The 18,898-nt window shown below is 38.4% G+C and overlaps 1 protein-coding gene across 2 annotated transcripts; it reads right to left on the reverse strand.

Moving 5' to 3' along the window:
• Positions 1–285: 285 nt before the first annotated feature.
• GASK1B (golgi associated kinase 1B) lies at positions 286–17,579 on the reverse strand. 2 transcript variants are annotated; one of them, XM_071743040.1, is made up of 5 exons: positions 17,498–17,579; positions 15,710–16,979; positions 8,556–8,770; positions 4,587–4,813; positions 286–4,302 (listed from the first exon to the last, which is right to left on the reverse strand). In XM_071743040.1, exons 2-5 carry the CDS (start codon positions 16,692–16,694, stop codon positions 4,095–4,097), a joined length of 1,635 nt encoding a protein of 544 aa, XP_071599141.1. In that variant the 5' UTR covers positions 16,695–16,979; positions 17,498–17,579; the 3' UTR covers positions 286–4,094. The 2 variants fall into 2 exon arrangements, with proteins under 2 accessions (XP_071599141.1, XP_071599142.1); XM_071743041.1 differs by lacking the exon at positions 17,498–17,579 and having other exon boundaries at positions 15,710–17,423.
• Between the last annotated feature and the right edge of the window lie 1,319 nt (positions 17,580–18,898).

Raw genomic sequence — 18,898 nt, forward strand, 5'->3', positions numbered from 1 at the left:
AAGGGGAGAGTTAATCTTTTCAGAACAAAAGTTTCATCCATAGTAACGTTCTGTTTAAACTTCAACTTGTGTATACTCAAAACTGGAATTAAGCTCACAATTTTAGATGCAAACAGAAAATTGTATAAACAACTCTTTATTAGCCAAACTGACCCTTTTATAGAAAGAAGCCAAATTATACATGTATGTCCATGTTTGCAGACACACAAATACACAGAAGTGTCCCCAGAATTGCTACTGGAAGTTTCTGCCTTAATGTCTCCTAAATCTGTATTTGGTGTGGAATTTATCTTTTTTTTTTTTTTTTTTTTTTTTAATATACTGTATTACAGAATACACATATTAAAAAAAGAAGGAGACTGCTCTCACAGGGCTGCACAAAAGATTTCATGTCCTCAGCTTCTGAAACACTCCAGTTTATTAGCTTCTGGCAGGCTCCTGAGGAACTGTAAAGCATCTGTGCCTCTACTGCTTATTTTAAGCTCTGTCTTCCAACGTTATGAAATCAGCAGACTCTCTTGACTTTCTTTGCAATTCTGTTTCATGTTGTTCTGGCTTTCAGGCAGACTGGAGAATGACATAATTGTCCTTTGGACTGCTGCCCTTGGTTACACCCTTCCCAGTAATGTGCAAGAGGAAGCTTTGGCTGATCCCATTTGCCCATAAATGGAAGACAGCCCAGCAAAGATGGCTAAAACACAGTTTCTTGGCTTTCTGTTGGTCACCACCATAGGTACTGTAAGGCTTCTGTGGGATTTTCCCTCCTGGTTAATACTACTTAGGCTACAGTACAGGAATGTCAGCCCAGCTGCTTTAAACGTGGACTGATTTCCCAATAAATGGTAATCCAGTAACATCTTGCACGTAGTAGCAGAGAACTCTGCAAACTCTTCTTTTGTGTTTTTTACTGGAGCATTTATGCAAATGTATTCAAAAAGTACATCATTCTTCACTTTTTTTAAAAAAAACTAGACCCTGACTGGTAGCTATGCATAAGCACTACCACAATCATACTTTATATTATTAACAATCCTGGATTCAAGTATCAAGCTCTAGAATAACAAGATAAACACTACGGAGAAATGGCACTTTCAAAATTTTATCAACATCAGAGAATCAGAAGCAATTTACAGTCCAGTCCCACCAGCCAAGCTCACAAAGCCCCCACTGGTTTCCCTCAAGACTTAGGAATGCTTCTATGCAGAAAAAATGCAGCATGTTACCACAGCATAGAAAGCAAGGCATCAAGCTTTGTGTAGTAAAACACGAGGGCACTGTTTTAAGATGAGATGCAGAATGTCCTGCTCTAGACCCAAATTTAGAGATTCAGAGAAATAATTATGGATTTGCCCTTGGAAAGAGTCATATGTGCAGTAAAGGCTCTGGACTCAGTAGTCTCTGCAGCAGTGCTGAGAAGACAGTGCCTTTCTGGGCCTCTCTGGTCCATACTGGACTGACAGCACAGGGAGATGCACATATCCTTCCCTTTGTACTTTCTCCATCAGTATAAATATTGTTTTGTCCTGCAGATTAGCTGTAATGAAAATTTGATCTGTATGCCTCTGCCACCTAAGCATCCAGTAAATAAATAAATAAATAATTTCCTAAGGCCATTAACTTGCAGGATTTGTTTCCAGAGGAGCTGCTTTTTACAGATGTATTTTTCATGCTTGGTCAAATTTTTAAATATTTTACAGCATCACGGCTGTTTGGACCTCTTAAACTCAGGGGTCCTGAAAAGCATTGCTCCAGGTCAGCTTCAGGGCAATTACATTTCTGCTTTAAGAGCTGGCACTGATCTGCCAGGCAAATAAAAAAGCCTGTATCGTGCTCAAGGAAGCACTAGTCCATATCCAGAAGCAATGGAGAAGAATGCATAAAGTTATCACTATACAAATAAATGAACTAACCTGAAAAGATTAAAAAATCCTGGCTTCTCATTTCTCTCTCTTCCTGGACAATGAGACAATTCTGGAAAAAACAACAACTGGGCAATGTGAGGCAAGGACTTGGCATCAGGATATTAAGTCTAAAGATAGAAGAGCAGAAACCAGAAGGGAGAGCTCTCATGGGACTATTTTGTATGATCAGGTATACGCTCATATCTCCACTTGTACCTCATCTAAGTTCAGCACAGCCTTTCTCTGTGCCTTTCTCTGTGCCTTTCTCTGTGCCTTTCTCTGTCTCCCAGCAGTGTGAAATAATCACTTTTGGACAGGTATCTAGCAGAAAGAAAACTGTGGGACAGGCTAGAAAATGAGACAAATAGATCATGACAGTCACCAAAGAGTGGAATTCACTGCAACAGGAATTTCATGTGAAATGGAACACAGAGGATTATTTCTTTCTCTATGCTCTGTTCACAGAGCAAGCTAAAGGCATGGTTTTGATTCTGTGTTAGAAGTTACCTGGCTTATAAGTGTCAGCATTTTAAGAAAGGGATAGCATGAAAACCCTATAAAATTCTCCTTAATATTCCACTTTAAATTTCTACTTAAGTCCCAGGAACATGTCCTCTTGAAGAAAAAGTAAAGTTTTAAGAAGTTTTTACAAACTTACATGCCCTTTGCTGGCAGAATAATATAAAATGTAATTGAGATGGCCAAGCTCTTAAAATTTTGCTATCTTAAACTCTGCCTCTAATGAGATTTATTTCTTCTAGTAAAGCAACTATTATTAATACATAATCTGATACTAAGAAAGAAAATCTGGTTTAGCTGCAGTGAAATTGCAGTTATTTAAAACATTAAATTCACCCATCCATATTAAAATGAACTTGAAAATTTTGGGTTTCTAGAAATGAGAAACAAAATCATTACACAAGCACTTTAAAAAAAAAAAAAAAAGTTTAAATCTTATGTACCCTATATTTTTTTTACTATGCATAAAGATGAGAGTAGCTATGAAAGTATCTGATGGCAAGATTATTATAGATATTTCTATAGAAAGATGGTATGAGTCTTTTCTAAACAAATAGGTAGAAGGTCTATGTTGTGATAGATACCAGCTGATATTTTATTACTGGAACAGATGAAATGCACCAAACTCCTCTAACAACCTTATCTGTAATATTTCTTGTCAGATAGAATTATCACCCTGCATTGGTCACTCTCAATGGAAAACCAGGGTTTCCTTTGACCAGGGCTTGTCAGGAATTTCTGACTAGCACTGAGTAGGAAGTACAAATGTTTTCTGTACTGAGACTATCAACACTCAGTTCCTTAGTATGTCTGTTTTTTGATAAGATTCTTAAATTTACTCTCAAGAATGTTGCAAAACCAAAATGTGTACACTTACTTAGCAGCAGATTCTCAATAAACTGAAGCTGAATTGTGTTATTAAAACTAGTGGTAAAAAAAGGACAATTCTGAGTAACAATCAAAAGATAGAAAATATCAGATCATCCACCCACACATCAGAACATCTCGTATTGAAAGTACTACATTGTAACAAGGGACTCATTGTATTCCATACTGGACAGGTAGAAACTGCATTTGTGAAATGAATTATTATTGTTAAAGCCATATTTTCTGGTTTTTTAATTTCCCTCATGTTCAGTGCAAATAGACCAGTATTTAAGAGTCAAAAGATCAAAATAAAACAAAACAATATATAATTCGGGGAATGTTGGTATTCATAAGTAAAAATACACATTTCTGTACTAGATACTCTCCAGCAGACAGATGCAGTGTGCAGCAAGGTACTAAGTGCTGTTCCCATTTAAATTTGCAGTGAAACTTCTACTGACTTAACTGAGGGAAGTAAGAGTAATCCAGCGTAATGTCACTAATTTTCAAACAGATTAACACAGGGAATATTCATGGTACCTACATATTACTGCATTATTTATTGTACCATTTGTTTATTTTTCAGCTCACTAGTGATGGAAAAGTGATTGCACTGTGTTGAGCTGCAGCTGACATTTAAATGATGGTTTTAAACTATGTAAGCATTCTTATTTATAAAGGAACTTAAAAGTATGGAAAAAATAAAAGTTAGGTAAGCCTACAAATTAAATTAATTTTACTGTCAGTTTTTGCCTCATACAAGATTTTTTGAAGACTATGTCCCAGTTAGAAAAAAGAATGCTTCATTCATTCATTCATGGGCAATACTTTGGCTCCATGTGCATTTATATAAGTAAGAAGAATTTTGGACCTCCTTTCTATTACATCAATAAGCTTTTCAATTCCTTTTCTGCCTCCTTGGCTCTCCCAGTATATCTTGTCAAGGAACAAAGATTGAAGCAACTTCTCACGTAAACGTTGGCTCCTCAGCACTGAAACTGCAGATTCAGGGAATCTGAAAAAGCACAAAGAAATTCATCAGCTTTGCCATCATTCCAAATTGCAATATTTATGTTGTGGTTTAACAGCCCATTCTATGAATACAGACTGCAACTCAGCAAAGGAAGTCCATGCATGCCTAATCATATAGATGTTAATTGTAGCTTTTACAGAAGTGGGATTACTGATACATTTTTAGACACATCCTGTAAATTGATACCTACTCCAGTAACTTAGTGTCTCATGATCAAATCCTTAAGAAATTGTTATTTTTTGCAAAATTATTAATTTAATACTTACTCATTGATTCCCTGTAGTATTTTGAAATCAAGGTTGTCCTCGTTTCTGTCAAAGAAACCTTTATTGTCTATAAAGGCCAAATGTCTTCGGTCATGCCTCCTCTGAACTATGTGTGTCAGGTCAATAGCATCCTGGTCACTGCAATTTAGCTTCAGTCCTTGCTGCATGCAGGAATCCTCCTTGAGAGGCTTGAATCCACAACAGTTTCTGTCTAATCGATTATAGATCTAAAACAAAGCACAGCAGAATGCCAAGTGAAAACAATACCAAAGCATCTGGGGCAAAGTGTCACTGCAAGACACGTCTCTCCTGTCACTCACCAAGAGAGACGACAGGACAGCAAGCCTGGGACAAGTATAATTAAAGTCACTGATGAAATAGGAATGAAGACCTGGTCCCCAGACTTCACGTATTGTTAGAAGCAATTTCCCAGGCTGCATATTTTATCCATTTTATAGCCATGATTTATTATGTCAGCAGAAATTCTTTGAAAATGAGGAAACAATGCTGCTGTGTGACTGGAATAACAAGATGGTGAATACAAATCCATTTTTTTCAGAAGGCTGTAGATTTTTGATGTAACAATAGAAACAGCACAGCCTGACACACACACACACACACACACACACAGAGGGTCTCCATTTTGTGGGACATATTAGATTAATAGTGTGCAAAATCATTTAAAAGATTTGTTAGGGGCACTGCAAACCATTGGAAGCTACAAAATGCAAGCACAAATGGTGCATTTATAATCACAGGGCAGCCTCCCTGAGCTGCACTGTGGCATATGCTTTCATGTTATGATGGTCCAGGTCATTTTCCCATGTGAACCCTTGCTTATTCATCACCCAGCACTTAGCTCAGTACATCTGGCCTAACTTTAGTGGTGTAAATATTAAGCATTTCTTCTGGCTTCGTCATTTATGTTCCCTTCCATAAACAATGACAAGATGTAGGCACCCCCAGAGCAAAGGATGCCATTTTAGGATAACCATGTAAAATGGGAAGGATAAATCACTCAGTGAACATGCTTCTATCCCTGTTAAATAGATGAGAGTAAGAACACAACATTTCCAAGCCCCTGAGTACTCAAAGGCCTGAATTGCCCTGAACACCCTCATCTGGGACCTCCACACACACCCTCTCTCTTTTGAGCCCAAGAGCCCTACTTAAACTCAGACTGGGCATCTAACACTTCTCTGAGCTCTTCTGGGGGTGAGGGATATATTTGCTGCTTTTCCTGCTGCCTGATGCCCCTGGATTGCTCCTTGGGGTTCCTGTTTATTGGCCTTGTGCTGCCTTGTCTGTGCCTGATGCTCAATGGGCTGCCAATGGGAACCATGGTTTTTTACCCATCCTCCCTGGGCTGCCTCTCCTGATGCTGGCTCTGCCTGTCCTGCCTGCCGTGGGGCTTCCCCTGGCTCCAGCTCCTCTCCCCAAGGAGCAGCTCAGCTCCCACTGGCAGATGCTTACAGATGGAAGTCTGCCCTGGTGCATCTAGGGCTTCCTGAGTAGCTCAGCAAAGGCAATATTTTTTTCTGTCCTTGTTTGTTGTATGCTGCTAACTCTTCGAAATGACCTAAGCATAAAAGCATTGATGTACACATAAGCTCTCTAAAATTACAGTTTTACTTTTGTGACACTTCAGTGAAATGAATTGTTAGGTCTCTTCTCCTGATGTAGAACTATGCTGCATGTTCAAAAGACCTTCTAAATTTTTTCATCAATTGCTAGTCTGGGAACTGGTTTGTTTTGTTTCTTCTTAGGTATGCAGTACTGTTGACAGTGGTCTTGGTGGCAGTGCTTGTTCTAACTGCAAAAACACTGAGGAAAGGAACAGATTTCTCTTCTTTCTCCTCTCATGAGCAGCATTCAGCACTTGCAAGCAGTAGAGCCCCTCTTGCTTGCAGTGTTCTGGTTCTTGGTATCTCTCTAATCACTCAAAGGCTTTGCCAAAAAATGAAGCAGGTGCCTTCCAGACAGACTCCTTTAATGTATAACCCCTGTTCATCTGCACCACAGTTCACTGCATGGATTAAATAGATGAGAAGATCATGTTCTCATAGATGGCCTCTGCACAGTATCTTGCATCATTTCAGTGGTAAGACAGAGTGATGGGACATCTTGTAATTGATGCTGCAGCCTTAATAGTTTAGCATTGTTTCTTTGTCATATATTCATATACATGAGAGGTCTGAACTCCTCAAATCAAAGAAGCTGTTTAACATTTAATGTCCTTATTTTACCTGAGTTCTTACAGAAGGCAAGAGAAGGCCAGCTAAAAGCATTTTTCAGCCTGCTCTAATGCTTTATAGCATTTGAAAACAGTGATTAGGAACCCAGTGATTCTGGGTACCAAAACCATTTTTCCGAGGGAAATATTTTTAATAGTGAATACATTTGACCATCATTCCTTATTCTGACTGACTCATGAAGTACTGATTTCCTTCTTGGCACTTTTGATTTTAAAGTCTTCATGTTCTGCTTCTGATAAACTTAAAAGTTATGTCTGAGAGTACCCAGACAAAATTTTAATTTTTATGAACCCCACTTTCCCTCACTTTCTGGTACATACATTCTTGTTTGGTAGACAACTGGAGGTATAAATCACTCTGATACCAGTACTATTATAAGAGCAATTTGTTTCTTTATTTCATGTACAGTTCAATCCTCTTGTATCTTCCTTTAACTGACCTCCCTCTCTGGATAATAGTAGTTCTATTATGAAGATTAAAAACTTTTATAAGACCTTAAAATTAGAAATTAACACAAAACTCATAAGAATTTTTAAACTGTTCAACAGGAAGACAGCATCATGAAACCATTAACTCTATAACCCAATCTGTATTACTCCTTTAAGGGCATTCCTGTGTTTAGCATCAATACAATCCACACATGATTTTATACCAATTTCTAAGAATTACTTGCTCATAATAGAACTACAGATAGAGTTGTAAGACAAGTGACAATGTATTTTTAGAGAAGAATTAGTGCTTTCTTTAACATTACAAGTGTGCAAAAATGTAGCTCAAAAATTGGAAGCATCTGTTAATCCTAGAATAGGCCTGAGAAGGGCAGGGATAGGCTATACCTAAGCCAATTCATGATTTTTATATTTCAATAAGTGTAACTCTAGAAAAAGGGTGAATTATGTGAATAGCTAAACACAATGCATAAAACTAGAGCTTGCTGCACTTTTAAATAAATTGCTAAGTGTTGCAGGATGCTCAGTCACCCCTACCTGTCTAGCAGGCAATGACAATTGGAAGCAGTGCCATATCTCAGGAAGACAGAAAATTTACATCCAACCAGGTTTTTCAGTTCAGTCCTTATTAATATGGGAAGTGTATTATTATTCTCCTATGCAATTGCAGTAATTAAAACTACACATTATGATACCACTGGGCAGAGCCCTAGTTTGGTGTTATTTGGAGAACTAATTATTATGTGCAATACCTAACTGGGAAACAGCAACCATATCATTCATCTGTTGCTGCTCTACTCTTTCCTTACTAAGTCAAGGGCCAGCTTCTTATAAAGAAGGAAAATCAGGCACCACAACTGCTATCTTAATCCAGATTTCAGCTGACCAAAACTACTTAAATCGCCCCTGGGGGGGTTGGGAGGTGCAGGAAGAACCACACAGTAAAACAGTGATTTACAGCTGTGAACAGTCACAAACTATGTTTTCAGAAACAAGAGTCAAGGAGAAACACTATGCCTGCCTCAAGGCAAGTTAAGACAAAAGCCTTGGCTTCATCTTTTAGACAATGAGTCAGTTCAGCTCCTGATCTCTTCCTGATTAGAGGTTCCATTTTGGATATTTTAATCACAAGAGAAAACCAGAAACAATTTCAAACTGTGCAAACACAATTCTTCCCCATTAAAAAAAAAGCAACTAATTTTTTTTCTAGTCCTTTCGCTCACATGACTTTTGAGGCAGGTAGTTGCATTCAGTAAATGTTTTACCTGCAGAAGAAAATCAAAAAGTGCCATCTTGGACCACTCATGATGATGGATTTCAGTACAGCTCCACTCAGCTTTGGGAACTTTACCATTCTGCCAGCATTTCTGCTTCAACAGCTGCTGATACTGCCCCCAGGTTAATCTCACTGAAGAATGGGTATAATTATCTGTTGGGCTCAGTGAGGAATCCCAGAGAACAACAGGACAGGCTTGGCCACCTGAAAAAGGAAAACCAGAACATTGATATACTGCAATACTGTCAGACTTGATCTTTCTTTACACATTGCCTAAGCAGTTATAATTACACCACTTTGCAGATGTGGCAGGAAAAATAGCCAGAGACTAATAACTTGACATCCTTTAAGACAGGTCTTATTCCACATATCAAACCAGCCACTGCAGGAATGGTAGAAGCACAGACATTATAAATGTCTTTCGTGTACAGAAGGCTTTCTCTGTTTGAAGCAAGACATTAATGTACAAAATCATATATTAAACCAGACTATTAAAAAGTTTATAGGTAGATTAAGAGCCTACAGTGCCACTGTGAACCAATATGTAATTTCCCTCTGATTCCAGTGAATTGATGGTGATCTACAGGAGCTGAAAATATATCAAAGTACTTTTTCTGTGTAACAGGCATAGAAATACAATAAATCCCATACACAAAGTGGATTTACTTTGCTAACTTTAGTATTTTAGGCCTGTAATGTATTCTTTCACATCTCTGAAACACTATGAGAACACTAGAGAGTGTGAGTTTAGAATGAATAAACACCTTGACAAGTTGGGTTTTTTTCATCCAGATATATAGCATGACATCTGTTTTGCATAGGTATATTTTGGCCTAATTCTTCTGCATAAAGAATATTCTGCTCTTCCCTAAAACAAAGTCTGAGGGGCTTTGCTTTGGAGAATTAAAGTGCTCAGGGTTTTCACTGGGAAGAAACCTCAATAAACCATTTAAAATTAGCTTTCCCAGTATAAGAACTGATAAATATATTTAACTCAACATCAAGTAACAAGCATACCTATTGTCTTAGGAAAGTGGAACTCTTCATCATTGATGCAATGCTGCTGCTGCCTTAAGCTGTCAAGAACTCAGGACTGATGTGGCTTCACACATATTAAAACAAATAAATCCTTCATATTTTGGGGGTGTATACAGAAGACCTAAATGTGATGTCCTGGTACAGAGAGGAGGAACCATTAAACTGCAAAGCAGCTATGTGCTAAATAGCAAGCATTGGAACATGCAGAAAGCTTTAAAATTTATTTATTATCATCTTGATACACAATGAACTTAAAGTCCACACTACTACACCATTTCTTATGCAATTAAATGCAGCCTAAACGGTCTCTTTTTCTTCCACATGCCCATGGAGTCAGAGATGCATCTGAAAATAAGTTCCCAGAAAAATAGATGAAGGCAATTGGATTCACAGCAGCTACTCCAGGGACAAGGCAGACAGAATAGCAATAAAAAAGAGGTATCAGTGCCACCTGCAAGGTGATTGGTCTGCTCTATCTATAAGCAGCAAGAACTGTTAAAAATAGATCTCCACACAGCTGAATCAAAAAGCAACTTGTCCAAATGATGCATATTCATCTAAAACACCAGGCAAGAAATTATCTTTGCTCAGATTAAGCAGTGAATCACATGTGAAGATCCTTCTTGTATTTGCCAACTGAGCATGATAGGTCCCACATGCAATCGAGCCCAAGAAAAAAAAGACTCTTCTCCAAAACCAGAATGTAGTTCACCTCCTCTCTGCCATGCTTCACACCCACAAAGTAGTGCTCAAGCCAACTCAATGAGCAGCTCCACCACCTCTTTAACTTTCCTCCCAGCTGTCCAGTGTATCCTTAGGGATATGGGAAGTGTCCTTCCATTAGGAACACCAATGTCTCTTCCACTAGGATCAGCACTGCTTTTACCAGCACCATGCTCCACACTTTCCTATGCTGAAAAAAAAAATGTGTCAAGCACCCCTTAGAATCAGGCTTCTCTTCTATGGAGATGCCTGAATAAGTATTTATGAATTTAATTATGGAAATCCCAACATTTCCCCATCTTTCTTGCTCTGGCCCCACCACCTACACTGTAGATGACTTAACTCAGTTAGCTCAACTATCATCTGACTTTCTTATCCAGGCCAGTTGGAGAAAGTCTGTATCAGCATTGGGAATTATCACGAAAAAAGGCAGCTTTCTTCAAGACCATTTCTGATCTTTTATTTTTGTGTCTCCAGTAACAGCTTACGTAACTATTCATGAATTCTTTCACAAACCAAATTACATAAATGGTCTTCCAATAAAACAAACATCTCCTGTCTACCCAAAAGAGACATGATAAACAATAGTAATATAAATACTTGAAAAATATGAATAATATGTTGCCAGTTTCCATTAAGATACAAAAACATCTTTAAAAGACCAAGACTAAATACAGGAAATGTTTGCATTAGAGGAAATGGGAGCAGAAAAGATGAACCAAAATAAAATCTTTCAACCCTGTAGTTTAAATTGAATTACAGGGATATGGAACAGCAACTTCAGTAAGAAGCAGTGACTGTAATACTTGCAGGGAAAACGTGAAGATGCTGAACTAAAGCAGATAAGGGTTCTGATTCATAGAGGCATGAATTGGCACAACCCCAGTGAAGTCAGTGGAGATCTTCTGATTCAAACCTAGTGAGGATGGTTCTGAAGGTAAATAAATGGTGTAAAGTAAGGCCTGGCTAAATGTCATTGTTTCCAGACAAAACTGAGGAGACTGAGAATACTTCAGAATAAATCCAGTGTCTCCTACATGCACTTCTTTCCTAATCAGCTTTATATATAGACACTGAGATACTACTTTTCTTTTGTTACACTGGTACTGCACTGAATCTTTTCCAGAGATGAGTGACTTAATTTTATTTTCATCTGCTATATTTAATAGATACATCTACTTGACTATCTAAGGATTATCTGCAAAATTTCTCAATACTCATGTTGGAACCAGCTTGCTAGTAATTAATTAAGATTTTTAAACATAAAAATATTTCTACAATTTTTCTTAGGCCCTTAGGAGGCCAAAGATATCCTAATTTGAATAAACTAGCACTGGATTACCTCAAGACATTCAAACTGCTTCATGTGCAGTTAGGTAACTTACCACTACATGGCTCCTTCAGCACGGGCATCATCTTAGATATCCACACACCAAATCACTTTGAAAATAGTCTGTATGCTTCTTAACCACAAAAATATTCTTGCAAATGTTATTCTTCCATCTTGTGATCTCACTTGTAGCTATAGTAATTTTTTGAACTTTCTCTAAAGAAAATATTTTTAAACATGTCCTTGAAAGCATCACTAAAAAAAATCCAGTCTTTCATAAGGTACTTTTAAAGCCCTTTCTCAGACTCCTCGCTGTTCAACTTAAAGCCAAATAGTTTAACACTGTCACATATGAAAGAAACCATTAAGTTGCCTACATATTAGTAAGAAAGGGTAATTTAGTATGGAAAGTTGAGAGGAACTGGCACACACATTGCTTGAATTTAAGAGTTTAAGTTCTGAGGGAAAATATAAGGGACAGAAGCAGAGAGATGTTAGGCCATTTTTCTTTCTTCCCTCTGCACCTTAGTTGCAATGTTTCTGTCCTGCACTCATATGGATGTCAGAATTAAGGAATGTGTGAAATTTCTCTCTAGATTATAGTCTGCATTATTGCTTGGACATGTGCTTCTCTATCCAACAAAAAATTGGAAACATGCCCTCTGGTACCCCTATGAGAGATAAAACACTGTGGTGTTAGTTGTATGGGTTGATGGCTGGAGCACAGGGCAGATCAATTGAAGCCTCTTAAAGAATCCTAAATGCATAAGGCAAAATTAGGTTTTCCTTATTCTTTGCCTTGACTTTGGTGATTCATAACCCCTTTGCCTGCTTTTGCATAAGGATGGCAAGGGCAGACTGATATTGTAGGATATAACATGGAAAAACTTGTGGCTCCTTTTGCCATCATGTCGAGGCCAGACAAGTACAACCAGTGAAGTCATCTATCACATGTCAGTCATTTATTTGCACTAAACCAACCATGGAAGGTGCTGTTTAAAGGAAGAGTTTCTTGCTTTAAGAACAGAGGAAAAAAATTGGGTTTGGGCAAATAGTATGTTCAATCAGTATCTAAAAAAAAAGCCCAGTTGGACTGAGTACACTTGTGTTTATTCTTCTCAGCACAGGATAAAACATATTTAGCCAAACTTAAGGTACCAGAAAAGCAGGAGCTGAAGATGAGGGGTTGTCAGCATGCAGTAGTTCAGTCCCTCAGCCAGTAGTGCAATAAAACTGCATAGCAACAGCTGTCTATTTTGTACCAAAAGAGAGAAAGAGAAAAGAAAGAGTTCAGCCATGCTGCTATGACCCAAGGGGCCAGAGTCAGCTGTCAGCTGCAACACAGGACCAAGCCTCCTCCAGCCCATGCTGCTCCAGAGGTAGCTCAAGCCCTAACAAGCACTGGCTTCTTCCTACCCTGCAAATACTGCTGCTGAGCTGGAAACAATAGGTGCAGTCATGTTATTTAGCTTCTCAGCAAGTAAATTAAGGTAGGGCTTTAACACTTGGCAAGGTCACTTACATCTGTCTCTCCTGTTCAGCAAGGTGATCAAACAATGGAGATTCTCAGTCCTGTGATATTAATGTGACCACCCCAAAGGGTTAGCCTCTACTTCCTCCACCATAGATACAGTTTTAGGATTAGTCATTGATGTTTTATAGGCTTTTCCTTCTTTGTTTTTAGGTGTTTTGGAGCTCTCAACATTTCTCATGCCTTTTAGGTAGCAATTGGAGCAATGAATGAGTGCTTGCTCATGGGCTTTTGTCACCTGTACTCCCTTAGCTTTTCACATCCAGCCAATTAATTGCAAAAATGAGATAGTTATTGTAGCTGATTCTTCCACCCAGAATGGAAAAATAATCTAAACCATAATGAAAGTCACGGTTACCACTTAAAAGGGTTTACAATAAACTAGAGATGGTAAGGGCAGCAGACAGAGGACTTGCATACAGTATTTTTCTAGACTGCAAAAAAAAAAAAAAAAATCAGCAGGGATTTGTTGGAGCAGAGGAAACAGAAACTGTGCAGGGATTTACTAAGCACTTCTTTGAAACTGCTTTTGACAACATGAATGACAGTTTTGAAAAGCCCATTTTTTAAGATTTTAATGCTACATCAGACATGTCCTGTTACATCAGATCACAACTGAGGCAAGCTAAAGGGATGTGTCATGGAGAGGGATATGTCAGCCCAGAAACTGTGTACATTTATATGTACATGCACGGGCTCTAATCCTGCATTACTTTCTTTCCCATATGAATAAGCCTCACATAAGCTTACCTGTAAAAAACCTGTACAGTGGCCACCCAATATTAATTTTAATGCATGTATGTTATAGATGTCAGCTCACTAATCATTGAAATTATTCTTAAGACTATTATATTTTTGGTCATATTCAACAGGTATTTTCCAGATTATGCCAAACACAAACATGTAAATAATAATGAGCTCATGTAGATGTTAGGCATCTAAGCTCCAGCAGATTTCTCAGCTAAAGAAATGTAGAGACAAGGTACAGTAACTGTTCCAAATGCTCTGTTCACTGGAGCATTTCCATTTAGCTGGAAAAAATTAGGTGAGACCAAAATAATGTTATTTCTCTTCTCATCACCTAGCAACACTCTTCTTGCTATAGGAACATAGCCAGTTATGAGGAAAAGAAAAAGAAGGCAGAATGACACTCTGTGCCCCAGACAGTCCAAAACATACTTTATGGTGACAGGCACTGAGCAACACAATGCACAATTAGCCTAATAGCAGTTTGCAGAGGCTTGCAGTCTGTCATCTCCACAGCCACACTGAGAAGGTTCTTCCAAGCAAACTACCTTAATGCCTCATGACAGTTCTACAGCAATAAATCTGGTTCCTATAAATAAAGTAAGCATAATGTATCTTCCATCGTCTGCAAGTATGAATAATATTCAGAAGCCTCCAAACTATTGTTCCTCAAGATTCATTCAGATTGTTGTACAGGGTGCCAAAAAGAAGGTTTACAAAGCAGGAAGAAATCTGAAATCGCTGTGTGTCCTTCCTTCTGTCAAACTTTAGAAAGTTGTTCTTGCATTACTTTTGTTGTTTTAAGAAACACAGACTGATATAAAAATATTCTGTTTAAGCTAATTTCAGCAGCAAAAAGAAAGAAGAGCAAAAAAGCAGATAGCCAGTTTAGCAATGATTCATTAAAATGCAACATAGTCCTTTTGGATTGTGGTCTGTGACTGTACAAAAATAGCAGTTAGTCTGACGACATAGTTAAAAAGACATTAGAAGTTGAGTTACTTCTAACTCAGATTTCTGAAACTTATCTTAAATTTCAATAAGAAATAAAAATTAATTTTTTACTGAAAATTTTATATCAATCATGTAATAGGTATAATTATATACTTACTCTGTATATTTGTCTACATAATATATATAGATGTGTGTAATTAACCCCAAAATGTACAGCAGGGTTCAGTGAAATGCAGTGGGGATTTAAAGTACTTTTTAAAAAATTCTCCATTCCCAGAGGTATTAGTATCATGAAAACAGCACCTAGTTTCTGCAGGAAGTTCCCCTGCCTCTCTGAGTAGGTTCTCTGAATAAATAAAAACTCCTTTCCTAGCATCTCATTGAGAGCTGAATTTTTGTGCTCACATTCAACAACATTTTATTCAAGTCAAATCTAAAAAGTGAAAAAACTGTCAGAAAGAACCATCAAATCACAGGGTATTCTGGAATTTCTCTCACCAGTTTCACTTCAGGCAGCCTCTACTATGTCATGCAGCCTACACTGAGTCCCTCTTTTGCTCATTCCAGACTCTCATGGAAGAGAAATTGCTACTGCTCTCAGCAGCTCAGTGGTATCTGATCTAAATTTTCAGGCACCTTCAAACAGGGTAACTACACTGCAGAAATTACACACAGATACCAGCTTCATCTCCCTGTAATGATGGGGATTGTTCTCAGTCTTGCAGGAGTTAAAGGTAGCTGCTGCTCTGCAGTAACACGGGAGGAGGGCAGGAAACCTCAGCACACTGCCTGCAAGCTGAAAGCCATAGGAATGTGTTACCTTGGAAGAACTCTGATCTCCTGCTTACAGAAGGTAAGCTCCTGTTCAGCCCCAAGATCCTATCCAAATGAAAGGCAAACACCTCGCTCAAGTCAAGAGGTCTTTTGATGATGCCACAGTGCCCCTGGTTACAAGCAGTTCCTGGGCTGCTGAGACCCCCTGCAAATACTACCAGGACTGCTTTGTCAGAAGGTAATTCTTGGACGCTCTCTATCTGAGAATCCGCCAGCATACGCATGTTCAGGATGTCTTCTTTGCTCAGCCAGGAGGGTGAGCTCTCACTGTAGATCCTGATACTGCTTTCCTCAGGCTGGGGCTGGGGCTTTAACAGTCCAGAAATCCCTCCAGTTCTCTGATGCCCCCTCTCTCTGACTGCCATTCCTTTATGCCTTTTCCCATCCAGTTGGTGCTTTCTCGCCTCCGGAGCTATCGCTGCTCCCATTGCTCCCATGGCACGCGTGGACAGCCCTGGCTGCTGGGCAAAGGCCTCTGCCCGGCCCAAAAAAACACCTTTTGGGAAGTGCTGCCCGTAGGACAAAGGCATTGCATGTTTCTTCCTGCGCTTTGGCTTCACTGTGCCTCTGATATTGGCAGGCTTGCTGCGCTTGGACCGCAGGGTGATATAAACTACATTGGGTGGCAGCAAGGTCCCATTGCTACCAAGGAACTTGGGTGGTGACAGGGTGCCATCCAGTGGGATGCCCAGAAAAGTAGTTTGGGCCGCATCTTGGAGACTTCTGGAACCGATATTTTGATGTTCTCCTTTGTGCTGGGGTAAAACGTGTCCCACTTGACTGACGAGGAATCCCAGGTAGATCACACAAGCAGTGCCCAATAGCAGATTCCTCCTTGTCCTTGGGCGCCTGCAAGTCCAGAGCCTCAGCACCCATGGAGGACCCAGGCAGCAAATCAGTAAGTTTTTGATTTTACTTGACTGATCAAAGGTGGTCATTTCTCTAGTGAATCCACATGATGAAAAGAGCATAAAGTCTTCCGTATTTTCCAGCCAGGATGATGATGATGCATGATTTCCCTTGCCCCGTTTCTCTTTTCCCAAATAGCTTCCAGCATGAGTGATGGACAGAGGCTACTGATACTCCTGGGAATGTGTTTAGCACTAAGGATGCTGACACTCCACCTTCTCGAGCTGTTAAATTCTTATCAGCCACCACAGGGACAGTGATTGGCTTCAGCAAATGAATGGAGCCGAATACGTAAGCACAGTTTACTGACTTGTAGTCTAAAATATCTGAAGTATCTCCTTTGCAAACTGCAAAAAGAAAAGAGTAGTAGCAGAATTTCATTTTATTCCTCGTATGTCATCTGTGCTTCTATTATTTAAGAGAGAAGCTCTAGAAGAAACAGTATGCATCTAGCAACTTGTCAGGATACATAGTTGGCTTTCTCATTACAGTATAAATTACACACCAAAGTAATGAAATCCAGGCTGAATTTGCAGTCTCAGCTAGCTGTATTCCATGATTAGAAGAAAAGCTTGTCAAACCCAGATTCTTACCTTTTCCTTATGAGACAAAGTCATAATATCATGTTATGGAAGTGTTGTAAATTGTACAATAGTAAACATTAAATATGACACAGTTCACATTCAAAAACACAAACTAAAGATGAAAGATAAGTTAATTCTCTTCACTCTCATGAAACTACAAATAGAATCAAACTATACTTTTCCAACTAAAATTACAGTGGCTTATATATCTTTTCAAAGAGATAAAGATAGAATAAGTGCATGTTGTATATATATTGCTACAAAAATATAAAATCTCTTACCTACTCAGATTGACACATCCTTTGTTCTGGTAAACTCCTTAGGTTAATAAAAGTGACTTAGTAAAAGCTGACGTTCTCAAACTATTCTAGCATATATTTTAGTTTAAAGTTTGGTTCAGATTTAGGTATTTCATAGAAAGCAAAATACTGTTTGGAAGCTAACTGTACTGAGAGGTGGTTTGCATATGAACTGCTATAAACTTACATGAACTTCACATTATTATTAAAAAAAAAAAACCAACAGCAAAAAAAACCGCAGCAACTTCTATTTTAAAATCTGTAAAAAGTCCTGTGCAGTGTGTGCCTTCCAAAAGTGCATTCCATCCATTTCTAACTCCTGAGGGCCCTCTAGTGCACTGCATGCAGAAGTACTGAGGAAATTCCCATTTTCCACTTTTAAAGAATTTGAAATAAAAAGGCCTCTCTGAGTTCTAGAACATATGGGATTCATATGTTCTTGTGGTGCGAAATGAAAAACAGCTGCTTTTAAAATGGGATTAATATGCTATTAAATAGGTCAGTAGTGTTTCCTCTTGGAGCTTTCCAAACTGAGGCATAGCACAGTCACTGTACAGATGGAAAAGCTCAGGCAGAGAGAAGTTAAGAGCTTGCGTGGCACTAAAAGAAAGGGTCTGGCAAAGCTCTGACTTCTAACTCCTTGCCTAGACTAAGTACAAAATAATAAAATCTATATGTTTCTTTAATGTAACGATCTTAATGGAGATAGTCTCTTCTCTATAATTTATACTAAGGAGAAAAGACAGTTAAGGAATTGTTTTGTTTCAGATCTGAAATTTACAATCTGAATTTACAAAACTTTGAGTGGATTTTTTGAAGCCTATCACTTTGCTTTTTGTCTCAATGTGTGCTATCAAGTTAATGATTTCAGCATCAATATCCATTACCAGGAAAAGAGCCTTCATATCACCTGCATTTTCCAAATATGAGTTCTTGGAGGAATAAGGATTGTATCTTTCTGGCCACTTAAGCTGTTACCTTTCTTTTTCTTTTTTTAGTACAAATTTGACTGAAGGGACATATCCCAAAGAAGATTGCTTCAAAAAGCTCCAGACAAGTATACCAATAAATCAGTTAAGATGTGGCTACTGGTGCTTAACATTTTTTAGACTTTAAAGAAGTTGTCAGAGATGGACATTATGATCAGCTTTAGATGCTTAAGATGAATAGTTGTTAGAAAGAGCTTTTCAGCCCATTTGATTAAGACACTATATATGTCTCACAGTGAGAACAGCCTCCTATATTCTATTAAATAATGGTACAAAGTGAGTGCAAAATAACAGGAAAGTTATAGGGTTAAACAGGGTAAATAATGGTAACTGGGTATTGCAGCCTGAGAGCAGAATTTCACCCATGTCACAGATTTACACATGCACATGAGAA

Source organism: Heliangelus exortis, chromosome 4 (genome assembly GCF_036169615.1).
Source record: "Heliangelus exortis chromosome 4, bHelExo1.hap1, whole genome shotgun sequence".
In the NCBI taxonomy this organism is placed as follows: domain Eukaryota; kingdom Metazoa; phylum Chordata; class Aves; order Apodiformes; family Trochilidae; genus Heliangelus; species Heliangelus exortis.